The sequence below is a fragment of the Loxodonta africana genome, chromosome 20 (assembly GCF_030014295.1).
Source record: "Loxodonta africana isolate mLoxAfr1 chromosome 20, mLoxAfr1.hap2, whole genome shotgun sequence".
Lineage (NCBI taxonomy): Eukaryota > Metazoa > Chordata > Mammalia > Proboscidea > Elephantidae > Loxodonta > Loxodonta africana.
In genome coordinates, this window is record NC_087361.1 from 73,844,276 (window position 1) to 73,870,764 (window position 26,489).

At 50.9% G+C, this 26,489-nt stretch overlaps 1 protein-coding gene across 1 annotated transcript; it reads left to right on the forward strand.

The window, feature by feature from the left end:
- The first annotated feature begins 290 nt into the window (after positions 1–290).
- CSRP1 (cysteine and glycine rich protein 1) lies at positions 291–25,288 on the forward strand. The gene is made up of 6 exons (XM_003410217.4): positions 291–412; positions 11,175–11,287; positions 16,855–17,023; positions 17,977–18,106; positions 23,497–23,590; positions 24,043–25,288. Exons 2-6 carry the CDS (start codon positions 11,176–11,178, stop codon positions 24,117–24,119), a joined length of 582 nt encoding a protein of 193 aa, XP_003410265.1. The 5' UTR covers positions 291–412; position 11,175; the 3' UTR covers positions 24,120–25,288.
- The last annotated feature ends 1,201 nt before the right edge of the window (positions 25,289–26,489 follow it).

Consider the following 26,489-nt stretch of genomic DNA (forward strand, 5'->3'; position numbering starts at 1 on the left):
ACCAGGTGGCCATGTAAATTTGTGACCCCTCTTTCTCTGAGGAAAGAGTTTATCACAGTTCTGCCTCTCAGCTCACGTCTCCGCCTTCCCGTCTGGCTGACAGGAAAGCCCTGAGAAGTCCCTTGCACGTCCTTTCTGCCGGGCGGTAGCGCACACAGTGGGGCCGCAGCGCGGGCCCGCCGGGCACGCTGGAGTCGGTGCCGTCCGGGCTGTCCCGGGTCCTAGGGGGGCAGCGCCGCGGGGCTTCGCGCCATGACATCAGCTGGTGTGGTGCAGTGTGCAAAGCGCACTGGTTGGCGTGGCGCGGGACACGCCTTCCGCAGAGCGAAACAAAACTGCGCGGAGGCCGGCGCGCCCAGCCGCTGCTTCCGAGAGCGCCTCCAGCCCGCGCGCCGCCCGAGCCAGCCGCCAGGTGAGTGCGCCCGGCCCCCAGCTCCCTGGGCTGCGGGCGCCCCGGCCCCCAGCTCCCTGGGCTGCGGGCGCCCCGGCCCCCAGCTCCCTGGGCTGCGGGCGCCCCGGCCCCCAGCTCCCTGGGCTGCGGGCGCCCCGGCCCCCAGCTTCCTGGGCTGCGCGCGCCCCGGCCCCAACCCCCTGGGCTGCGGGCGCCCCGGCCCCAGCCTGGCCCGGCTCTGCGCCTGCGGCTGCTCGCCGTACGGGCGTCTGGGTACGCAGGGGGCGCCCGCTGGTCTTTCCCGCCCCGCGGCGGCCCAAGTAGCTGCGTGGAAAGTTGGCCGGAAAGTGGCGCGGGCAGGGGCCGTGGCGGACCGAGCTGTGACAAGGGGCCGCTGTTAGTCCGGGCCGAGCTCCTCTTTCCAGGAGCCACCGGGCCCCTTCCCACCCCAGGGCTTCCCGCGAGTCCCCGACCCGGCGCGGCCTGGCTCCCCCCGCCGCCTGCAGGTTCCGCAGCAGAACAATCGGCAATTCTGCGCGCCACTGACGGTCATTGTATGACAGGGAGATGAGGGCATCCGTGCCACCCCCTCCCTCACCCTCCTGCTCAGGGAGAAGACGCCCGCGGGTGGGGCGAGGGAAACATCTGGCTTCATGAGCGGGCCTTGGGGATCTGTGTCCCTGAGCGCAGGTGCGAGTTTTCAGACTTTCGGAATAACTAGATGGCGGGGAAGAGATTTTCACTTCTCCCTACCCCAAGTCTTGATGCTAGATGGGGACGATTACAGACACCTGGAAAAGCCAACAGTGAGCGTTTTGTGGCCCTAGTCCCTGAGCACTGCGGTTTGAGGGAGCAAGAAAGGAGGATGTTTAAAGCACGGTGCAACCTATTACCCAGCAAGCAACCCTCTGAGGCCGGTATTTTATCCCTCTCACAGACCTGAGAATATTCTCCATGTTCCTTGGTCTTTGTGCTGTTGCCATCAGGAACCGGGTCTATGCTGGGAACAATGGAGTGGGCCCTTCCCTCCAGCCATTCATCTTTTGGGACAAATGAATGGGCAGGCCCTCCCCACTCTGAGTGCCCTGCTTGAGATCCTGCCACAGTGGCACCAAGAAATCTACTGCTGGGCTCTGGTAGAAAGCGTACCATGAAGACACAGCTTGGAATCTTGGTGACAGATTGGAAGGTTGAAAGACCTAGGTTTGACTTTTGGATTTGCCTCTTGCTACGCGGGTGACCTCGGACAAGTTACTTAACCTCTCAGTGCTTCACTTTCTTTCAGGGAGTGTATCATCAAGGTCACTATGAGTCAGAATCAACTGGCGGGCAACGGGTAGCAGGTGTTCAAACATAGTAGCACTCAATTACTGCCTTCTTCCTGGTCCTGCATACCCAGCTCTTTCCTTCCCAGAGGGTGAGGCCTAAGGCGCTGCTTCTCTCCATCATCTTGAAGTACAGATTGCTGATTTCGCCCAGGTCAGATATGGGGAGAGGGGTGCTGAGCTTCTCCTGCTCTTATTCAGCTGCTGCTTCCTGATTCTCCGAGGGAGGGGGAAGGGGGGAGGGGTGTCAGGAGGCCCAGGACCACTGAGACAGAGGCTGTCCTCAACCCTCATCCACTGGTCATACTTCATACGTAGCATTTATCCCATTCTTGCCCGAATCTAGTCTCCCTGCCCCTCAGTCTCCCTGTGAATGACCCTCTGCCTCTCAGAGGATATCCAGGGTGGAGGGCAGTCAGACAGGGAAGGAAGTTTATTCCGGAGGGTGTGGCGTAGGCCAGAGGTGGGGGAGGGAGAGAACTGTCTGCCAGGCCTCAGATGCCAAGTACTGAGAGGTGTGGGGAGGGTGCAGGAGAGAAACTGAAGAGGGAGCCCACCAGCTCTCCATTTGAGCTGCCAATAGCGTGTGAAAGCCAGAGGTGCCACGGCCTCTTTGCCTCTGGTCCGCCTTAGCACCTGAAATCACTGGCCTCAGTGGTTTATTTTTTAATTGCAAATCTCTCTCTCCGGAGCCAGTAGTGAGGGGCCAGAGTTGCCTCCTGGGGGTGGAGTATTTGGCCCTTGATTGGTGATCAGTAACTATTTGGTGAGTGAATGAAATAGTCATAGACTTTGAGCTGAGCTGAGCTGAGCTGTCCAGTTGGACATCCACTTGCCTTTACTGAAAACTTACAGATAGTTGCTAGCCAGTTTTTCCATGTGAGTAGTGTTGAGGACCAGGTGAGGTCAAAACGGCAAGTTGTTATTCCTAGATCTCCTGGTGGGGAAAGCAAATTGGGAAGGCTTTTGTGGTAGGCTGCCAAAGTTCTAAATATTTATGCAAGTCTGGTTTATGGGGAAAGCTTGGCCTGCTAGAGGACTATGAAGAGACATGCATTAAACATATTGAGATCCAAGGAGGTGCTAGTGAGAATAAGGGGAATTTTCCTCTAAATCAGCCGTTTGCCATGACTCAGAGGTACTGGGAACTATCTAGAGACACAACATTGTACAATGAGCATTACAGAGTTGGCCTTCCTTAAGACAACACTAAGCAGATATCAGCACTTGCAGTGTGCCTGGCACCTGCTAAACGCTTCACATATTACCTTGGACAATCTGTCAAGTAGGTACTGATGTTCCCACATTTTACAGATAAAGGAACTGAGGCTCAGAGGTGACAAGTAATTTGCCTGAGATGGCAATTGGTCCATATTGGAGTTGCTTTTCAAACAGTCTGCTTTCAAAACCCTCCCTCTGTTACTGTTTTTCTTGCTCCTCTATGTTTTCCCTTTTCCAGATCAACTCACTAAGGACGTATCTACCGTTTGTGAAATACATTAGCTTTACCAGGTGCTTCACAGTGGTTTATGCACTGTTTGGGGAATATGGCTTTGCCAGTTTTAATGTGGATGGAGTCGGGGTTAGAACTCACAGCCTCTAGGTTTTTACTCTGCTGCTTGGCCAGGAAGGGGGAGAGAGGACCCCTGAAGTTAGTACCCGGATCCCAATAAGTATGCTTTCACAGGGTCTGATGCATGTTTGAATTTTGGGGGTAGGTGTGTATGAAAGACAAGAAGCTTAGAAAAGAGCCTGCTTGAGAAGAAAGGAAAAAAAAAAAAAAGAGGCAGCGGAGCTCCTGGTGTTGGGGGAAGGGGAGGGGGTCCTGGCTTCTGACAGGACAGGAGGTGCTTTGCTTGCTGTTTCCAGTTGTTAGGAATTGATTTGGTAATAACGTGGTTGTACCACGCAGCTCCCCAGGAATTCGTCTGACATCAGCCTTGAGTAATTCCCATGTATGGTAAAGTGTGTAAATACTGAGGCAGCTAGCATTTCAGGACTTGCACATTTCCAGGGCTTCCCAAGGGTCAGAAGGCAGCATCTGGCTCCTCACCAGTAAAGTGGGAGGAAGAAATGGGAAGTCCTCCCTGTCCCGAGTACCCAGCATTCATTACACAGGGGTGGCGTGGGATGGTGCTTACCAAGATGTCAGCTGCAAACAACCCATGTTTATGAGACCTGAGTACTAGTTGTTTTCATTTTTAAAAAATTAATCAAAGAAAAATCATTCTGACCTTTTTGTTCAGCATGGCATAACTAGCTGTTAATCACACTAAGTTGACTTCATTCCAGATAAAAGCAAAGAAACTTGATCTGCTAATTAGCCTGTGAGGCTTTATTATAATGTAGGATTTCCGTAGTAGTTTTGAAATACTTAAAAGGACTCATAGACCCCATTTCTACATTTGTTGACCTTCAGAGTTCTGAGCTTCACAGGTGGAGAGCCCTTAAAGATATTAGGGGATAAACAGAGAAATGAAGAGACGTAACGCTGCCCTTGTGAGTTCGGTTCTACAACGGCCATGGGACATGGATGTGAAAAGAGAACGCTCATACTACAGAGAGAGAGCTGAGCTAGAATGATGGGCCAAGTTCTGGGGTACTGTGGGGCATGGAATGAGCCCTGGTGGCACAGTGGTTAAGAGCTCGGCTGCTAACCAAAGGTTGGTAGTTCAAACCCACCAAGCCACTCTGTAGGAGACGTGGCAGTTTGTTTTGTGAAGATTTATAGCCTTGGAAGCCTTATAAGGCAGTTCTGCTCTGTCCTATAGGGTCACTGTAAGTTGGAATCGGCAGCACATGCTTTTTCGTTTGTTTTTATGGGATATGGAGTGATCATAGCTCTGTGGTGCTGGTTAACTTCTCAGAGAAGTGAGTCAAGTACAAGGTTCTGAAGAAAGAGTGAGGCTTGTGGTGGGGCATGTGAAACTGAGGCTGGGCTGGCACCACCTCCATATCAGCGTCCAAGCCAGCTCTGCTCCCGCAGTGTTGCCGGTCCTCCCCCTGCCAGTGGCCATCACATTTACATTCAGGGGCGGTGTATTTCCTGGGCTCTCAGGTGTCACCTCCAGAACATGGGCTCCGAGCCTTGACCATTGGGGCCTCCCTCCTTTCTTGTCTCTCCTTGGCTGCCTTCCTGCTATGGGGGGCATGGAGGAAGGGGCTGAGTTGTGGGGTTGGAAAGAACTGCAGCTCTCCTGTGTACCTGGCCAGATACCAAACAGCTCAGGTAATGCGAGCAGCACATTTCCAATTAGGCAAACACTCCATGGGGCTCTACCAGACCGAGTGGGTGGGGGCCGGAGCCCTGGCCCAAGAGTTGCTCTTTGGCTCCAGGGAACAAGAGATCTTGGAATGTGAGAAAGAGATTTTTCCACTGGAGAAATAAAGATTTGGCATGGTTTGTCAAGGGCTTGATGAGATCTCCTTCAGGCACTGCCGGAGATTATGCACCTCTGAGACGGTTCCTTAAACTTGAAACTGAACCTATCCCCTATTCGCTGGATTTGGGGTAAGCATGCGCATCTGTGCCCTGTGTCTGCTCCTCACTCGGCTGCTACAAGAGCTGCCATCTTGAATCTCTCCTCTCAAGATTGAGGATCTGGATACAGCTGTTAATGGGACAGCTGGATAGGAAGGGCTGGATGGGTAGCTTGTCGCATATCAGAAGGGGTTCCTACCCTCCAGCCAGCCTGGAGGATCCTGGCATTTCAGGTAAACAGCTGACTAGATATTTCCAGCCATTCAGCAGAAAACTCAAACTATTCTCTGTTGAGATTATCAACAGAGTGAAGTAGGACAAGCCGGAACACAGAGGGCAATCCTCAGCAGGACTGTAACACTGAAGAGAGCCCACTCCAAACCCAGTAGGTGGATAATATGATTACAGAAGGCATAATGATGTACCAAACACTCATCAGCAGAGCAATATAGAAGGGAGCTTGATATAAAGACAGATGGCCCTGCTTATGGACTCGAGTAGCCAGAGGGAATTACACCCCAGAGGATGAGCAAGTAACCTGTCCCAGACTCATTAGCTGGGCTGACAAATTAAGTCAGGAATTCCTGGTCCCTATTTTTTTTTTTTTTTTTTATTTTATCTGGCACGTTACTCCTCAAGCCTATCCCTTCCAGGTGTGGACTTGCTGGGAAAGAGAGTAAACATCTGGCCCCACATCTGGGTGGTATTAAGGCTTGGCCGGGCCAGTCCTGGTGGTGGTAATCAGAACAATGACTTAACAATAAAAATTGAGCTCTCACAGTGTTCCAGTCGCTGTGCCATCACTTTACGTACGTTGTCATTTAACCCTTGGAACCATTTTCGAGGCATGTATGGTGCCATTTAAGGAGCCCTGGTGCTGCGCTGGTTAAGTTGGCAGTTCTAACCTACTGCTTTTGTGAAGATTATATAGCCTAGAAAGTCCTATGGGGCGGTTCTACTCTGTCACATGGGGTCATTGTGAGTTGGAATCAACTTGACGGCACCTAACAACAACAACATGGTCCCATTTAAAAAAAAAAAAAAAACCTTGCTGTCAAGTCGAATCCAACTCATAGTGACCCTATAGGACAGAGTAGGACTGCCCCATAGGGTTTCCAAGGAGTGGCTGGTGGATTCGAACTGCTGACCTTTTGGTTAGCAGCCAAACTCTTAACCACGGTGCCATGGGAGCTCCTGGTCCCATTTTAGAGACAAGGAACTTGAAGCTCAGAGAGGAAAGTAACTTGCCCAAGACCGTTCTGTTAGGAGGAAACCCAGATCTGTCTGACTCCAACATCCACTTTCCTGGACACTGAACTCTGTGACCTGGGCTCTGAACTAGGGAAGCTCTCTTGCCACAACCTCCTGCTGGAAGGACTGCCCTCCCCTAGAAATGGTAAGGAGATTAAGAAGGCGCCAGGCCTCCCCCTAGGCACTCCACACACGCTGAGAAACAGGTTTCCTTTTAAGGCAATTCAGCCTGGAGACAGGATTTGTTAGCTGTTGAAAAGAAGGGCTGGGCAGAAAGGAGGGGTGGAGTGAAGGCCAAGCCTCGCCCTTGCAGGGAATGAGGTGGCCAGGGCTCTCTCAGCTGACTCTTCCCCACAGACTGGTCTCCTGGGGGGTGTTTGTGTGGGCAGAGAGGGGCAGGAGCCCACCCACAGAGCCTGCCTGAGACCCCTCCTGGCAGTGGACATAGTCATTATTTTCCATCTCTAGTCGCTAGGGCCATTGCCTGTTCACTGGGCTCCTGAGGAGAGACCCTCAACCAAATGGCCCAGCTCAAAGGAATGGCCCAGCTGAGAAGCATCCTGGGCAGATTTTTCTCACTGGCAAACCCTTGGGTTTCACCCATTTCCCTGTCCATGTTCCTGATTCCCTGGGGCCCTGCTGGATGTGGGCCCCTGACATGCAGCCAGGGAGAACAAGGGGAGGCCTGTGCGAAGCTTGGGTCTCCCCCAGAGGCAGAAGGGCTCTTGTGTTGGGGAACAAAACATTGCTTGGAACTGGCCCACAACCACGTGATCAGGGGAACTTTCCACCGTTGGGGATGTTCCTAGGGGCATGGAGTATGTCCCTAGCTGGTTCAGGGGATTGGAAGGAGAGCCAGCATTGGTGTACCTATTGCCCACCATGAGCAGGTACTGGGCAGTACTCTTAAATACCATAGGGCAGCAGTATGATGATTGGGGTGACAAGATTAGAAATGGCCGGACCTGCATTCAAATCCCACTTCTACCTCTTCTAGCTGTGTAAAAAAATAGCTGTGTAGCTGCAAGTAAATTGCCCAGCCTTTCTGAGCCTCGTTTTCCTTGTCTGTAAAGTGGGCATATATTCTCTGTCTCCAAGTGGTGAGGATGAAATGAGATGGAATCTGTAAGCTGTCTGGAGCACAGTAGACATTCAATCAATGGCAGTCTGTCACTTGGAGTGCCTTGCCTGCAGAAGTCCAGAGGTCATGTCTAGTCACCTCAGAGGGGGAAGAGTGCCTGTGTGGCCCCATATGACTGAGCACATTTTCTCAGAAGCTGCCCAAGCAGAGCTTCCCTCACATCTCACTGGCCAGAAGTGACATGGCCCATTCAGTGTCCCAGCCCGCTCCTGGACCAGCCACTGGCAGGGGAATGGAGTCACTGATGTTGGCTTAAGGGACTCAGGCTCTGCCCCTGGAGCTGAGGACAGGGGCCTCCCCTGAGTCACTTGGTGGAGGGGTAACTGCCTGAATATAATTGAGGTTCTGTAGCAAGGAAGAGAGCATTGTTGCAACCCCTGTGTCAATCCAACTCATTGAGGCTCTTCTTCTTTTTTGCTGACTCTCTACCAAGGATGATGGCCTTCTCCAGGGACTGGTCCCTCCTGATAACATGTCCAAAGTGAGCTCAGAGATACCTACTATTGCGAGTATGGCACAGGACCAGGCAGCTTTTCTTTCTGTTATACATGATAAGGTTGCTATGAGTTGGAGCCAACCTGACGCCACCTAACAACAGTAACAAAGAAGGGGGAAATTGGTGAGGGTTTAACGGCCGGTGATGCCTGTCACATGTTGCTATTCTTATCAAATTGTCCATCACATCACATGGCTTTGCAGAGCCCAGCCCTTGCTCAATGAGAGCAGCTGGCCCCTGGAGGCCTCAGCACAGAAAGGGGCCGAAGGAACAGTTGGGGTGTCAGAGGCTGGGAATGGGGACTGGCCTGAAGATCTGGGAGCTCAGGCCCCATGACTTATCTGAGGAAGGTAGAGAGGTCGTGTGCAGCTAGAGAAATCCTACCTGTGGTGCGTCAGTGATGTGTGTAAGCCAGAGGAACTGTGGTCCAGGACCTGGGAGGGGAAAACCGCTGACGCTGTGGGCTATGGCCCTGCTAGTGTCAGTGTGCACTCCCAGCTGGGAGAGCACAGCGGGCCCAGCTCCAGCCCTGTACCTCAGGCAGCCTCTCAGGTAGCCTCCCCCAACTGTGCACAGTGCTGTCTACGTGCAGGCCCTGGGCTGGGCACTCGGCGGGGGCGCTGAGCGCAGTGATGACATCACCAACTCCAACTGTGATAGCGTGTGAGGTGGAGTCATGGGTGGAGACAGGCCTGGCCATCTACTTCTGAAAGGTCACAGCCTTGAAAACCCTATGGAGCAGTTCTACTCTGCAAACACGGGATCTTCATGAGTCAAAAGAGACTCCATGGCAACAGACAACAGCAAGGCAGAGGGAAGTCGATGGTTGCTAACTGACAGGTTGGAGGTTCTAGTCCTGTGCGCTCAGAGGCGCCTCAGAAGAAAAGCTTGGCAATCTGTCTCCAAAAAATCAGCCACTGAAACCCTGTGGAGCACAGTTCTACTCTGACACACATGGGGTCGCCTTGAATCGGGAGAGTTCAGAGATAGGTTGAACTTCAGGCTGGCTGAACTCAGTGGCTTAATGATGTCATCACAGACTCAGTTTCTTTTTGTCTCTCAGCTGTTGTAAGACTGACTGTCTACCCTCTGATAACAACCCCCAGAGCCAGTTGCTCCTCCGCTCACGCAGGGGCAAGGAGGGACTTGCTTCCAGAAACTCTCAGATCAGGATTTTTTCCCCCCCGAAACCTTTTGCTGTACCCATCCGCTTCATTCCCTAGCACGCTGTGTCCTCCTTTACCCACCACGTCTGGGCTACCTCAGCATCCGTCAGTATCTGCAGCGCGTTCACTAGGACCCGGTCTCTGCCCTACACATGAACTTCTGTCTAAAGAGCTAGAGGTTATCTTCTTCCTTCAGCCATGTCTGTTAAGCGAGTGAGTGAATTGGAAGGAGAGAAGCAGATCCCATCAGCTTAAGGGCTTTTTCTTCCTCCAAGTTCCTATAGCATTTACCTTCTGTGCTGCTCTTTCCTTAACCAGGCACTGACCTGTGGCCTTCTGTGTTCATAATACTAACTGCTGATTATTGGAGACTTACCGTATGCCAGGCGCTGTGCTGTACCTTTGATGTGCCACATCTCATTTAGTGTCCAGAAATGAAGTAGCTTCTATTTTCATCCCCATTTTTCAGACACAGCAATCAAGGTTTAGAAAGACTGAGGACCTTGCCCAAGGCGGAATCAGGATTGGACCAAACCTGTCTGCCATCAAGACCTCAGTTCCTAACCAATTCCTAGAACATCTCAAGTGTGTCCCAGGCCGCCTGCTTTGGACTCACCTGCGGGGCTTATTAAAAATGCGAGTTCCTGTGCCGCCTTCTCAGAGGTTTTGATCCAACAGATCTGAGGAGGCACCCGTAAATCTGATTTTGCAGAAGCCCCCATCTGATTCTAACGCATTCTAAAGCTCCAGAGCTGTGCCCTGCATGCCTGCCACCTGCACTATTTTGTACACCTTTTTTCTGTGAGATATGTCTTATATACAAAAGAGTGTGTAAAACCTGTGAGTATAGTTCAAAAGAATAATTCTAGAGTGATGACCACATTATCAGTGCCTTGGCAGCCCCCTGGCGGTCCCCACCCAATGACAGTCCTTCCCTCTCTTACAGGTCACTACTTCTAAGATAATCATTTGTGATAATCACTCCTTTGCTTTTCTGTATAACTTTTCTACCCGTGTGTTCACGCGTAGATGGTATGAATTTGTTTTGCCTGTTTGTGAACTTTACACAGATGGATTTGTGGTATACAAACTCTGGTTTAGCTGCTTCTTTTGCTTCACAGTATCTTGATGAGATTCGTCCGTGCTGATGTGTGTGTGTAGTCATAGATGGTTCGTTTTTACCGAAACTGCAGCCTCCTTTGTAGAGCCTGCATCTTACGCTTATTTATGTCCTTTAGAGTGCCTAGCAAGGAGTCCCTGGGTGGCACAAACTGTTCAGTGTTAGACTGCTAGCCAAAATGTTGGTGGTTTGAATCCACCCCCAGGTACCTCGGAAGACAAGCCTGGCAGTCTGCTTCGGAAAAAACCTCTATGGAGCACAGTTGTACGCTGATACGTGTGGGGTTGCCATGAGTTGGAATCGACTCAACAGCAGGAAATAACAACAAGAGTGCCTAGCACATTTACCCTAAAACAAAGGGGTGGGGGGCAGAGAAGCAAGAATAATGGAAATGGAACAACCAGGACGGAAATAATGAGAATGCTGACGTGATGCAGGAAATGTGACCAATGTCACTGAACAATATGCGTAGAAGTTGTTAAATGGGAACCTGATTTGCTGTGCAAACTTTTACCAAAAACTCCCAGAAAAAAAAAAAAAAGAGTGCCTAGCACAGAGTTGAAAATATTGTAGTTGCTCAATAAATACCTGTTGATTAGATTGGAGGAGGAAACCCATAAGTAGTAGGTTTGAGGACATGGGTAAGAGCAAGCAGGAAGAAGTGCTGGACGTGGGCTGGCAGCCCCATAGGAGTCCTGCCTCCATCCTTCTTCTCAGTCTCTGTATGTCTTATTTCCCTCATGGGCCATCTATGTTTCATCTATGTTCTAAAATTAATTCCCAGTTTTGTGTCCCTTTTGCAGAATGCCGAACTGGGGAGGAGGCAAGAAATGTGGAGTGTGCCAAAAATCGGTTTACTTTGCCGAAGAGGTTCAGTGCGAAGGCAATAGCTTCCATAAATCCTGCTTCCTGTGCAGTGAGTACCCTGCCCCAGGCCCTGCTGTTGCCATGGGGACAGGGACCTGGGCCCGTCTCCACAGACTAGGCCTGTCAGCACCCCAGGGAGCTGGTCCCATGGGATGTAAACAACTTGACATTTGGCTGAAGCACAGCTGGGAGGGAAACACTTAAGAGCGTCTTTGTTCCGTTCAGAAGCTACTTTCTTGCTCTCTAAGGGGAAGGACTGGCCAGGGCTGGTGGGTGTGGTGGGCACTGAAGGGCTGAGAGCCAAGCTGTGAGGACTTGGTTAGGAAAACTTTCCACTCAGCTCACTCTTCTTTCTCTTCCTTGCCACACTCCCATCATTTCAGAGGAAATCACATTTAGCCCAAAGTTTCACCGACCTTTGGACCCAAATTATCCCTTGTTAAAAGGCAACAAAGGCCACAACCCTATGATGAAGCTGGGCTTAGGGGGACATCTAGACTCTTCCCAATTCAGCAGCTTGTAATTAGCCCATTGCTCTCGTTTCCATTCCTGCTCAGCTTGGGCCAAGGGGGAGATGGGACACAAAGTATGTTGACATCACAGCCAATGACCCAGGGCGAGATTTGCACCTGTCATCAGCCAAAAGAGGAATGACTTTTTGATATGGGCCACAATGGGGATGAACCTTGAAAAGTTATGTGCAATGAAAGAAGCCAGACACAAAAAGACAAATATTGTAGGAGCCCACTTACGGGAAATATCTAGAATAGGCAACTGCGTAGAGACAGAAAGTAGACTAGTGGTTAGTGACAAGGGCCTTGGCCGGGGGGTGGGTAGTTGTTCCTTAAGGGACACCAAGTTTCTCTTAAGGGTGATGAAAAACTTTCGGAACTAGATAGCAGTGATGGTTATGCAACATGGTGAATGAAATTCATGTCGCCAAACTGAACACTTAAGAATGATTCAAATGGCAAATTTTTTGCTACTAAAAAGAGAAGAAAAGAGAACCAGCAAAGACATTAAGCAACTGAGAGCAGTCAGGTTGACCAGGAATCCCAACCCTATGAAGCTAGCTACACTGATGGGAGCCTGGGTGAGTGGGAAGGGGATGCTTTCATAGCACCCAGGAAGTGGCAGCTTGGAAAGCCTCTCCCCAGATTCCTAAATGATTTAGTTTATTGTGATCATAGCAGAAGGTCTGCGTTAGAAGAAGAGGCTGCTTCCTTGAGGGCAGGCGAAGAGTGGGCGGCAGCAGGATGCCTTAGTTAAGCACCAGGTTGTGGAGTCAGCCAGATCAGGGTTTCATTATCTGAGTAACACCCAGTAAGTTACTCAGTCTCTCTCCAGGTGAGTTTTCTCGTTATTACAGTGGAGAGAATACTTACCTCATGGGGTTGTCGTGAGAATTAAAATGAAATGAGCTTGTAAAACAAATGAAGCACTTAGAGCATTGCTGAGTGTTCAATAAACGGCAGGCATCCCCACCCCCAAACACACACACACAAACACAGAGCACTGAAGTAAGATGGTGTGAGGCAAAGGAGACCTCACAGGGGCTGAAGTTCCCGCCCCTCTGAGAGATCCAGGAAGTAATCTCGTCTGTCTACATCACGTGAAGCAAAGTCAGGAGCGGCCAATGGTTCCTTTGTTCCAGGGGATTGCGCTCCACAGTAGGATCCAGATGGGCCATCGCCCGCCCGATCATGGATGTCCACCTGTCTCTACCTGCTGCTGGTCGGATCAGCCCAAAGCCAGCACGGGCCCCATGCCCTGCCGGGGCGCTGCCTGGAGTCACAGCCCAGACAGGTGCCTCTGATAAATGGGGTGTAAATGAGCTTTGGTGGAGCTTTGCTGACCTCCAGCCTGTAGAGGAGGCCAGAAACAGCATCTTGTTATCAGCTGTTCACTCCACTTACGAATTTCCTAGGCATTTATTTTTTCAGAGGGAATAAGAGCTTGGCGCTGACCTGGCCGGGGAAGAGGGCCCAGGCTGCTGGAGACCTAAGGGCCCTTTTCCTTGCTCTTAAAGAATGTTGCTTAATTACTAACTAAAAGTGACCAGCTGTGGCTGAGGAGGCCTCCCGCCTGCAGCCCTGACTGTGGAGGAGTAGCGGCTGGTCAGGCTGTTGAGGGGAGTCAGGAATTCAGGGGGTGGCATAGGAAGGAAGGAGCAGGGCCTGGGGCAGGGCATGAGGGGGTGTTGAGGATTAGAAACGCTTGTGGGACGTCAGGCTGGGGAGCAAGGCTGGGAAGAGATGTTGTGTAACGAACAGCCATAGGGAACACTCTCACGTCTCTCCGGGGTCTCAGGGCCAGCCCTGTTCCTGGACATCAGAGCTACAAGTGAACCGCTTAGTGCTACACATGTCCTAGGGGTCTGAGGCATCTCCACAACTTGCTATTCCTGCGGCCTAGAATAACACCTAGTACACCCTAGATTCTTGACAAAGATTTGTTTGTGAATGGAAGAAAGGTCACTTCTCTTTTGGGGTTAATAAATGTGTGATAAGTATCTAGGCTGAATTCACGATAACCCATAGAATCCAAGGACTTTCCCTCCTAAGTAAGGCAGAGTCTAGCAGGGGCTGGGCCTGGGTGAGGGTAAGGTCAACCCCTTGCTGGGCGGGCCCAGGTGAGTCCCCAAAAGAAGTTCCTCTGACCACTCGGGTCCTTGGCTCTTGATTCTACTCAGCTTGGCACCCGCGTTCCCTTTCCTGTGGACCACGGGAGGGCATGAGTTAGATGGGGTGATATACTAGACAAAGCCAGGGGAGAACTGCCTTCACTCTGGGCCTCACCTTTGATCTGGGAATGGGGATTGAGAGGGCCGAGGGCGGGCCACACACCCTGTGGTCTCAGTAGGGACAGCCAGTTCCCATTAGCTGGTGTGGCTCAGAGGCTGTTGGGAGAGCTCAGCTCTGTGCTGGAGGCCTGCCCTGAGGCCACATGCCTATCTCTGAACTGTAACCAGGTCCCTCCTGGGGCCCCTGCAGGGTTGAGCAGCCAGCCCTGGAAATGAAGAGCTGGTCTGTCCAGACCCTGTGATGAAGGCTGGTGGAACTGGACCCAGCAGGTTGGCCTTGGGCTGGTAGCAGAATCCAAGAGCTCAGGTGAAGCTTACAGAAGCCATGCTCACCCTCTGACACCAGGGTCTCTTCACCTGCAGGCTGAGGTTTACTGTTGGCTTTCACCTCCCTCGTCTGACATGCTTGGCCTACTTGAAAGGAGCCACAGAAAGGCAGAAAACAACCAGGTCTGGAAGTCAGGGGCTGGAGTCAGGCCTGGGTCAGCTTCTGCTCTTGGACTTTTTTGTGGGCCTTCGTTTTCCAGAAGCAGAGAGAATTAGTCTCCATCCTGGGGTGGCGGGCTGGGGGATTCTGACTTCTCACCTGAGGCTGTCTGTCCCCTGTGTTTCCAAATTTCCAAACAGCATCACAAGGCCCCACGGAACCAGGCAGCATCTAGGAGAGTGTTTGCCCAACACATGCATACAACCGAAGCTTTTTTTTTTTTTTTTTGGCTTAACATGATTTGGTAGAAACTCATTCACACCTTTATTTAAAATTCCCCTTGCTTGAGACTTTGGTGGAGCCCAGGAGTGAGCTGAGAGTCCCCAGCCACATTGCCTGGAGAGGCCAGGGTCGGGGGAGTTGAAGGTGAGTATATGGACAGGACTGGGCTCTGGGAGAAGCCAGGCAGAGCAGAAACGAGCAGGGAGGTCTTATCTGAAGCACTTTATCTGAAAGTCAGGGCTCAGATGGCCTGGCAGGGGAGCCATCAGCCTGTGATCAGGAGCCTGTCAACTTGTAGGCTCTGATGTCTCCTGTGGGCTGAGCTCCTGGGTCCCTTGCTGGAGAGCCCAGCCTAGCCGGACCTCTTTCCCCAGCCCTCTGTCTCTGCTCTCTGTCTTCCCTTTGGCCTCAGAACTCCTAGCTTCATTTGGGTCTTACGGGAAGCAATTCCAGGCCAACTCCTGACTTCCCACCCTAGAAGGGAATGTTGTTCCCTTGGCCTGCTGTTCCCTCTCCCTCCTTCCCAGGAGCCAAACCCCAGGGGAGGAGATGGGAAGTTCCGTATTTGGGCTGCCCAGAGTGCTGGAATGAGGTAGGGATTCCGAGGGCAGGACAAGAGGGTCCTTATTTGGTCTAAAGTTTCTAACCTGGGGCCCAGGGCAAGGAGAGGAGCTGGCAGAGAACCGGATCCTTTAAAGGCAAGAGGATGGCAAACTTCAAGGAGCCAAGCTGAGAGCCTCTCAAAGGGAAGCAAGAGGCATGGTGTCTCCCTCGGTGTCCCTAGGTTTCCATCTTTAGAAAGACACATTTGAGGATACAGTCCAACTGGACACACTGAATCCCAATATTTCAAGAGTTTCGTGGAACCAAATCAGAATGGCAGGGTGAGGGCTAAAGAAATAAACAGAATGAAGTTGAGCCTCTCGAGAGAAGTAGTTGGGGGTTGGAAACATATGATTGCTTGGGGCCTGGACCAGTCTACCCTCCGCCCCACCACGGTCCCCATTACATGTAAGACTTCATTTAGTTCTCATGACCACCTCTTGGGGTAGGCATTATTATCTGTATTTACAAATGAGGACACTGAGGCTGAAAGGCAAAATAGCTTGCCCAAGGCCATACAGATAGGCATTTGATTCTGGGCAGTCTGCCTCTGTATGACCCCAGGAGCCCTGATGCACAGTGGTTAAGACCTTGGCTGCTAAGCAAAAGGTTGGCAGTTCGAATCCACCAGCTGCTCCTTGGAAACCCTATGGGGGCAGTTTTACTTTGTCCTACAGGGCCGCTTTGAGTAGTAATCGACTCGACGGCCATGGGTTTCGTTTTTGATATATGACCCCAGGCTCTGAGCTGTTTTGCTCTGAAGAGATGAACAGGAATATACATGAGGCCCACGGGCTTTCTGGCTGATCACATTCCAATATCTCTGACCCCAGAAGTCAGGGAATTCTTCCCAGCCTGTGACCCGAATTCATCCTGCGGCAAAGTGATTTCTGGGAATAGAAACTCCACAGCCGGTTGTTGTGGTTAGCATGACCTGCACCTCGTTTCAAAGCCCGTGGTGGTGGGCACTTAATATGTATCAACTGATGTTCTTCTGGGTGCATCTGTTCACCTTCTCCCTCCTCCCCAACCCCAGCATGCACAGATTGTCCCTTCCAGCTTCTGTTGCTGGAGGCAGGAAAACCCTGCCCTCTTCTTGCTTCCTGTCTTTTTTCTTCTCTCCTGTTAGGACAGTCGTCTGTTTGTCAAAGGCAGTGTGAGGGACCTCAGCCAGCTTCCTTTGGCCTAGGCTATTCCCTCCTATGAACTTTGGGGTGCACTGCACTGTTGGTGAGATATGATAGTGTAGAGGCCTGGGGAGACATGCGCAGACTCCTGGGAGACACAGCATGGCCAGCCTTCCTAGAGTCATTCGGGACTTGCAGATCCCACCTCCCTTTCTCCTGCTCATTGACCATCCAGGCCTCCATTTCCAGCTGCTGCTGAAAGATCACGATGTGATGTATGCAAACTGCCAGGAGAGCTTCAGTTGTAGGGGACTTGCAGTGAGCTAGCAGCTCGCCCCAGCCTCAGCTCACCATACCTCCCTTCCCCTTCACAGTGGTCTGCAGGAAGAATCTGGATAGCACCACTGTGGCTGTGCACTGTGAGGAGATCTACTGCAAGTCCTGCTACGGCAAGAAATACGGGCCAAAAGGCTATGGCTATGGGCAGGGTGCAGGCACATTGAGCATGGACAAGGGGGAGTCGCTGGGCATCAAGCCTGAGGAGTGAGTAAAGGATCCCCTCCCACCCCTATTCTCAAGCATCCTTCCCCCTCTCCACCCCGTGTTGGGCATATTTCCAGTCCCTTTTGGTTAAGCAGGGGGAGGCTCAGAAAGCCATTTTTTGAAAAGGTCTTATGGAGCACTCACTATGCCAGGCCCACTGGAGGAGCTGGGGGCACAGTGGGAATAGAATAGGCCAGGCTCACCCCTCATGGAACTTGCATCCTATGTTTTTATAAGAGTCAGAGCTGGGAGGGGCCCCAAGAATTATTTAGTCCAGTGTCCTCTTTTTATGGATGAGAGAACCCAAACCCACAGCTAGTGAGTATCTGAGCCAGGGCCAGGGCTCAGCTCAGGCCATTGCTACACCACCCTCTCAGCACTGTCACCTCTCATACCTGCTGAGGGAAGTCATTCTCCTTCCTTGGAAATGCCACAGGGTGTCACTGGGTCTCCCTGGCACCCGCTGACCTCTGACTTTCCGGTAAATAGTGGCTATTGGCAGTCATCCTGGCTGGTTCCTCAGCCCAGGGGGGATGGACGGAAATGACGGATGAGTTAGCAACTTTTCAACCAAGGCCATTGCCCCAGTGGGAGTAACTGGTCAGCAGATTCCTCTTGCAAAGAATCTGATAATGGAGCTGTTGCTGAATGGGGGGCAACAGAAGGTGATCCTTAACAAATGAGATCTTAAAAATGATGCAGAGGGTTTTAACTGGATGACTGAGGGAAGCATGATGTTTTAGTGGGAAAAAAATCATACTGAGCCTTGGTTTGTCCATCTGTAAAATGGGAGATGATCTTTGAGTCCCCTGTGGCCCTAGCCTTCGTTACTGGCTAGGAGAGCAGCTTCCATGCCCTGGTGTGAGGTGAAGGTGGTGTCATACCTTTGCAGTGGCAGCCCCATGCATATTTCTTATCAGAATTCATCTCACTGCATGTCCTTCCCCATGCAGGACTCCTAGCCACAGGCCCACCACCAACCCCAATGCATCCAAGTTTGCCCAGAAAATTGGTGGCTCTGAGCATTGCCCCCGGTGCAGCCAGGCCGTCTATGCTGCTGAGAAGGTGATTGGTGCTGGGAAGGTAAGGCAGCCACTGGGCGTGATGGGGAGACAGGAGGGAGATGGGCTGGTGAGAGACCCTCCTGAGATGTGAGTTCCAGAACTTTGCAAGTCCTGACCTTAGCTCTGTTCAGTGGGCTTTAACCCTTTTCCTTCTGAGTGTCTGGAGTAACCCTTTGTCCCTGTGCCTGCCAGTCTCCAGGGAGCTCAAATCACTCCTGTGCAGTGACATTACCATTATCTACAGGAGTGATTACTAAATGCCTATGGGTAATTCATAGGGAAGGAGCCTTGGTAGCACAATGGCTAAGCACTTGGCTGCTAACTGAAAGGTCAGTGGTCTGAACTCATTAGTGATGATCTGTTCCTGTAAAGATTTACAGCCTAGAAGAACTACATGGTGCCCAGTTACCACTACTGACCCTTCAGATCAGGGCCACAATAGATGGATCCTGAGAGAATGGGAGAAAATATGGAACAGAACTCAGATTCTTAAAAAGTCCAGACTTACTGGACCAGTTGAGACTAGTGGACTCCTGAGACTATTGCCCTGGGATACACTTAAAACCTTGAACCAAAACTATCCCCTGAGGTCACTTTTTAGCTAAATAACAAATTGCCTCATAAAATAAAGAGTATTACCCATGAGCACTATGCTCCTTTCAAAACTTACCAATACCAAACGGTCAACAATTACTCCAAAGCAAAGAGGAGAAGGTAATGAGTCAGGGAAACCAGGGTACTGGAAATAGAACAACCAGAATGGAAAGAATGAGAAGGTTGACACTTTGTGAAAAATGTAACCAATGTCACTGAAAAAGATGTGTAGAAATTGTTAAATGGGAATCTAGTTTGCTGTGTAAATTTTCACTGCAAACGCAGTATTATTTAACAACAACAACAAAAAGATTTACAGCCTTGGAAACCCCATGGGAGCAGTTCTACTTTGTCACTTAGGGTCACAGTGAGTTGGAATCAACTCAACGGCACCCAGCAACTAGAACGATTCATGGGGGTGGCAAAGAGCAGTGTGTATCTCTCGTGCTGGCGACCACAGCGGGCCCATGAACCCCCTGCAATTGTATGTAAGGTTTTGTGGGAACTTGTCTCTATCTGGGAAGAGGATCTATAGCTTCATCAGATTTTCAAAAAGGATCTGTGGTCTCAGAAGTGTTAAGAACCTCTCAAAAATCCATATACATTCTGTTTCATTGGGTGCACACCACCCACCCACCTGTTGTTGTCAAGTCAATTCCAATTCGTAGCAACCCTATAGGACAGAGTAGAAGTGCCGCGCTGAGTTTCTAAGGCTGCGATCTTTACTGAAGCAGACTGCCACACCTCTCTCCCGAAGCAGACTGCCACACCTCTCTCCCGAAGCAGACTGCCACACCTCTCTCCCGAAGCAGACTGCCACACCTCTCTCCCGAAGCAGACTGCCACACCTTTCTCCCTTGGAATGACTAGTGGGTTCTAACCGCAGACCTTTCAGTTAGCCATGGAGCGCATAACCACTGTGCCCCCAGGGCTCCTTTCATGGGCTGCAGACCCCCTGAATCCATGAACCCCCAGGGCAGAGATTTTAGAAGTTCAGGACCTATCAGATCCACCCAGAAGGCTTTTCCAAACTATTTCTAACTGCCATGCTTGTCCTTCCACATAATATTCTGATAGTCAACCCCAACCACCACTGCACGGTAAGAATCACTGTAGTGTCACTGTCCTGAGGTGAGCTGATTGTATCCCTCAGATAGGCTGAAGTCAAAAAAAGGAGGGAAAATTGTTGACCTCAGGGGTTGGCAGTCTTAGACCAAAGGCAGAAATCACAGAAGGATCTTCAAGATACATGGCCAGAGGATTTCTGGATCATCCACACGAGGCCCAGGACAGAGGGCTGGCCTGGCCAAGGTCACACAGCAAGTTCGTAGAACAGCTGGGCTGAGAGCCTATCTTTAGCTTTTCTGTATTTGGGTATTGGCTTCCAAGGCTTTTCAACCTTAAGGAAGGAGGTGGGGAATGGGGCAGGGGACTAAGACTTATGCAAAGCCTCGGCCATATCAGGTTCACAGTTCAACCATCACAGTGGCCGTAGGAGATGGATATTACTATCCTCATTTTACAGATGAAGAAACTGAGAATTGGAAAGATTAAATAATTTGCCCAGATTATCTAGTTAGGAAGGGGCTAAGCTAGGAGTCAAGCCCAGGTTTGTCTGATTCCAAAGCCTTTACTTTTACTACTGTTTACTTTGGGTCACTTAACTTCTTTGAACCCATTTCCACAGCTGCAAAATGGGAAGAGATCATTAATCCCAGCATGGTGATTAAGAGCTTGAGCTCTAGAGAACCTGGTTTGAGCCTTAGTTTTGCAATTTACAAGTTGCGTGACCTTGGACAAATTGTTTAACCTTCCTAAGCCTCACTTCTGCACGTGTAAGGCCGAGCGAATGATGGTCCCTGACACACCAGGTTGTTTCAAAGATTAAATGAGTGAGCGCACCTATAATGCTCAATGCAGCGCCTGGTATGTGCTCAGCATGGGCCAACTGTTGTTAGTATTATTTTTCTCTACTTTTTGGGATTGTTGTGAGGTTAAAATGAGATATGTGGAAGATGCTTGCCAATGATTAAATGATATGAAAAAAAGGTAAGCAGTTAACCAGTTGCCATCAAGTTGATTTAGACTCATGGTGACCTCATGTGTGTCAGACAGGAACTACGCTCCATAGGGTTTTCTTTTTCTTTCTTTTTTTTTTTTTGCTGGAAACAGAGCAAATTAGTTTCTATTTCAACAATTTATACCCAGCTTGTTTTGTGACATTGGTTGCAAACCCCTGAATGTGTCAGCACTCTCCCACCTTCCTCCCTGGGTTCCCCGTGTCCATTCACCCAGCTTTTCTGCCCCTACCGTCCTTTTGAATTTTGCTTTTGGGCAAATGCTGTCCTTTAGGTCTCGTATAGTTGATTGTTCTGAGGTGTACATTCCTCACTGGTATTACTGTTCATTTTATAGGCCTGTCTATTATATGGCTATAATGAGATCTCTGGGAGTGATTTTAGTTCCAAGTATGAAGGGTAACAAAGGGCCATAATCTCAGGGTTCCACCAGTCTCTATCAGACCACTAAGCTTGGTCTTAATTATGAATTTGAATTTTGTTCTACATTTCTTTCCCACTCTGTCCATGATCTACTACTGTGGTCCTGGTCAGAGCAGTGGGTAGTGGTAGTGAGGCACCATCTAGTTCTTCTGGTCTCAGGCTAGTGGAGGCCATGGTTCATGTGGTCCAATAGTCCTTTGGACTAATTGTTTCCTTGAGTCTTTGGTTTTCTTCATTCTTCTTTCCTGTGGTCGAGAAGAGACCAATAGTTGTATCTTAGATAGCCGCTCTCAAGCTTTTAAAACCCAGTTGCCACCCACCAAGGCAGGGTGTAGAGCATTGTCTATATGGGTTTTGATATGCCAATTGATCTAGATGTCTCCTGAGACCATAGGGTTTTCAATGGCTGATTTTTCGGAAGTAGATTACCAAGCCTTTCTTCCGAGGCGCCTCTGGGAAGACTTGAACAGCCGAGCATGTTAACCGTTTGTACTACCCAGGGTCATGAAAACAGGAGATATTGTTAATACTACTAAGCTGGTGTTTTTTCTGCTATGTCTCATGATGAGAATAGAAAATTATAAAATATATCTAAAAATCGGTCTTTCTATCACCTAGACAGATATACGTTAAAGTTAAGGCAGTACTACTCAGGAGTAGAGCCAAGAGAATTTTGCATTCAAGCAAAAAAGCTTGTGGGAGAAGCCCCGCCTCTCTTTTGCCTGGGCCAAGAAAGAGATATTGAGGAGGAGGAAGTACTTTTAGGAGCTGCATGAGTGAACTATGGGATGGAGCTTATTTTGAGGGGTGGGTGGGCAACGTGAGGGGTGGTTGGTGTTCTGGATGTGATCTGGCCTTTCTCCAGCCTGGTGAGTTGCTGAAGCAGCCCCTGCTTTCCTGAGGAGGAACAAAGACAGGGTGCCTGCTGAGGCTACACAGTGCGCTGAGAGGAGGACTGACACCCAGGTCTCCCGCTCTCAGCTGCCTGGACCCCTCTACCCTTGGGCTCGAAGGAGGAGCAAATGTGCCGAGGATCCAGTTTCCCCTCTCGCCCTCCAACCTGGGCACTGGTGGCTGTGCGGTGGCAGCCTTGTTTTGTCCTGCCGCCTGCGCCCTGCTTCTCTCAGGCTCAGCAGAGCTGTCGACTATCAGCTGCTCAGCTGTTGCTGATGGGAGCTGGCTGCTGAGAAGTCTGCTGGCTGTGCAGGATCCCATCACAGTTTACAAACCTGGGCCCTGATTTCCCCTGGGAGCCCGTTTCCCGAAGACTCTGTCTTGCCTCGGGGATCCTTTTGGAACTAAAAAGGGTCTTCTGTGGCCCCCGGAGAATCTACATCCCTAAGCCTTTTCCTGCTGAGTGCAAAGCACTTACTTCATAGACCTGATCGCCTTCAAAGTGGTAATAGACAGCATTGTCTCAGGGCCACCCCTCTGCCAGGCCTGGTGATCTGCACTTTACAAGGGTGAGGTCATTTAATCCTCACAACCACCTAGTGAGGGAAATACTGCCACCCCCAATCTCCAAGCCGTGGTGGCCTTTGGGCAAACATGGCATCCACTTCTAGGACTTCAGAGACCAGGCAGGTCTGGGAGAATCAAAAAAATTTTAAAAAGCCCACTGTGTGGCCAGACAGCTTAGGTTTACGTATGTAGTCCTCACATTGATTTTGCAAGTAGGCAGACAGGTTTCCCAGATGCAGAAGTTGCAGAGGCTGAGAAACTTGCCAAGAGCTGTGCTGCTAAAAAGCAGCAATGCCTGGATACTTCCGAAGCCCTTGCTTGTACCATGAATCCACCACCAGGGAGGGGGCTGGAGAAGGCTGGCTTGGCCCTGCCTATACAGAAACCCTGGCAGCATAGTGATTAAGAGCTACGGCTGCTAACTGAAAGATCAGCAGTTCGAATCCACCAGGTGCTGCTTGGAAACCCTATGGGGCAGTTCTACTCTGTCCTATAGGGTTGCTATGAATTGGAATTGACTCAACAGCAATGGGTTTGGTCTGGTTTATTTTATGGGGGCACAGCTACCTTGGTGATAATCCCACCACCTCGCCTGCTGCTTGTGGTACAGCTGATACCACCAACCTTGGAGCCTTGGCAACACTTCCTTGAAGATGATGTGAAGTGGTGTGTGGCCTCTGGCCTGCTCCTCCACTGCCTGGCACCATGGACCATGTCTTCTGAGTAGCAGCAGCTGAGTGGACTTCAGAAGTGTCTTTAGCTCCTCCACCATGGTTATTTCAAGAGGAGTGAGCCTGGGGGAGGGGGACCATAGTTACTGGAGTCAGCATTAACTGTTTTCTTTTCTGCCCAGTCCTGGCATAAGTCCTGCTTCCGATGTGCCAAGTGTGGGAAAGGCCTTGAGTCAACCACCCTGGCAGACAAGGATGGCGACATTTACTGCAAAGGTGGGTGGTTTCACCTTTCTAGTTGGGGGGCCAAGGGGACCGAGGGAGTAGGGGACCTAAAGTAGTTACACCCTTGCTAAATGTAAACTCATTTCATTCAGAATCAATTCCAGAGCATCTAGGATGACCTTCATTTCCCAGATGAGGAAACAGGGAGAACGTGACTTGGCTAGGGTCATGTGACACACTGGGGCAGGGATGGGGCTAGAACCTGGATTCCTAACTCCCAGACCAGGCTCTTGTAGCAGATAGCGCTTCTCCTATAATTTCAGTGACAGAGGAAATGAATGAAGTATGGACTAGGATTGGGGGTGCTGGAGAGGGCAAGGGGGCACGGGGGGACTCTCCTCCAGAGTTCTGGCCAGGCACTAGGGGTGGGGTATCTTGAGTGGGAGGGGGAGGTATGGCTGGTGGCGGGAGGAGCATGTCTTACCCCTCTCCTTTCTTTACAGGATGCTATGCTAAAAACTTCGGGCCCAAGGGCTTTGGCTTTGGACAAGGAGCCGGGGCCTTGGTCCACTCCGAGTGATGCCACCACTGCCTGCTGTCCCCTACCCACTCAGTGCTTTGCATTGCCATCCCTTTCCCAGCAGCCTCGGAGACTTCTAGGATTCTTACTCCCTTCTCAGCCCTGCCACACATCACTAATGACTTGAACTTGGGCCTCTGGGTCCCTTTGGTTTGGGTGTCTGCCTGAGGCCCCAGCACCATCAAGGGGCTCCCCCTGCTGGGGATCCAACGACATCACCCACAGGAGACCTCAGTGTTTTGGAATCTAGGTGGGACAGGGCCCTCTCCCCGTGCCCTGCCCCACAGACCCCTGTTCTTAGCCTTTAGGCTGAGTGCCCGTCATCAATCGGGCAAGACACCTGAGCCCCCATCTTGGAGCTCAGAGGAGCAGCAGCAACAGACCAGAGGGGGAGGAAAGCAGGACCAAGTGGGGCAGGGGAAGAGCATGGTTGATTGAATTCCTGAGATTCTCCTCTGTGGGAAAGAGGGTGGGCTTCTTGGTGTCCCTCAGAACAGGTCTGGGAGCCCCAGCTTGGGGAGTCACTAGGGGGAGGGAGAGAGGGTACATTCAGGGTCATGGACCACAGGAGGTGCCTGCTTTTCTAGGCCCCTTGGCTTTGGGTCTGTGTGGAATTAGTGTCACCCCCCCACCTTGGAGATGGAGGAGACAACCTAGGTCTAAGGTCCCCAAAGTCAGGATATCATCTGACTCCCCTAGGCATCTAGTTTCCTGTTTGAAGGGCGTCCCTAATGAAACACCTCCAACACACACTCATCTTTACCAGTGGCCCAAACCTTAGGGTAGATAGATCTGACCCTAGCCCTGAGGTTGGCAGCTCCACTCTGTCCCAGCAGGCCTGCTTGACACTCAGATGGGGAGGGCGGCAGTCACAGCCTCGTCTTCATCTGAACACCCCTTCCCTCAGCACCCAGTCCTCAGGGCCTTCTTGCCAACCCAGGGCCTTGCCCCTTCCACTCCACCCATCTCCAGGGAAGCTTCTCTGGCCACATCCCCCCAAGCCTTCCAGGCCCCAGTGCAGGAGCAGCAGGAGGGGAGGGGAGGGGCTGGGCTGGCTGCTCCCAGTGACTAGATGGACAACAGTATGGAGCTGTTGATCGAAAGGCTGCTGACAAGGGCTGCATTCAAGCTGACTTCTCATCTGGTCAATAAAGCTGTTTAGAAAAGAACTCTGGTGTCCTGATCCATGTGAACACTGCCACTCTCCTGGGGCTGGGAGGGAACTTGATTGCTGCAATCAAATTAGCAGGGGGCCTAAAAATACAAAATAAAACTGGTTGCCTGTCGACCCTATAGGACAGAGTAGAACTGTCCCATAGGGTTTCCAGGGAGAGGCTGGTGGATTTGTACCGCCAACCTTTTGGTTAGCATTGAAGCTCTTAACAGCTGTGCCACCAGGGCTCTAGCAGGAGGCCTAAACCCAAAACCAAACCCCTTGCCTCCAAGTGGATTCCAACTCATAGTGACCCTATAGGACAGAGTCGAACTCCCCATAGGGTTTCCAAGGAGCAGCTGGTGGATTCGAATTGACAACCTTTTGGTTAGCGGCCAAGTTCTTAACCACTGTGCCACCAGGGCTCCAGCAGGAAGCCTAGAGCGTTATAAATCAGGGTGGTTTTTTTCCCCAATTTTTCTAAGAACTCCTATTTTCAGTATGGGTTTTAACTGAAACATACTGCCTGAAGTGCCCAACCAACTGGAATCCCCCTGCCTTGCCCTGTCAGTCCCCCACCCCCGCAACTGAGCCTGGGAATTGTGTGGCTTTGGAATTTCAGGGGATCAGATAGGCCCCAAGCTGTGCTCAGAACTTCTCCCAGCTTGGAAAACCCCAGAGTAAGATGGACTCTCAGCCAGAGGAACTTTCATGTCAAATCCAGAAAGCTCACTTCTGCTTGGGGGTTGGGGGCTGGGCGGGGGGGCCTGTCTCAGCAGCCACACTGTTAGGGCCTACACAGCCAAGTCCATGGACCCAAACCAAAAAAAACCCAGTGCCATCGAGTCGATTCAGACTCACAGCGACCCTATAGGACAGACTTTTTGGAAAGAGGTTCATCATCTGAGGGATGCCTGTTGGAGGCTTTGGGGGCTGGGCTCTTCTGCTTCAGGCCTACTTGAAAATGTGCCCACACCATGAATTTACAAAACAACAATAAGCAGATGTTTTAATAACAAGGCCTGAAAAATCTCTTGCCCTTGAGTGGATTTTGACTCATAGCAACACGATAGGACAGCGTAGAACTGCCCCATAGGGTTTCCAAGGCTGGTGGATTTGAACTGCCAACCTTTTGGTTAGCAGCCATAGCTCTTAAATACTGCACCACCAGGGTCCCAACAAGGCCTTGTGTGCATAATATCCAGATGACTGTGTCC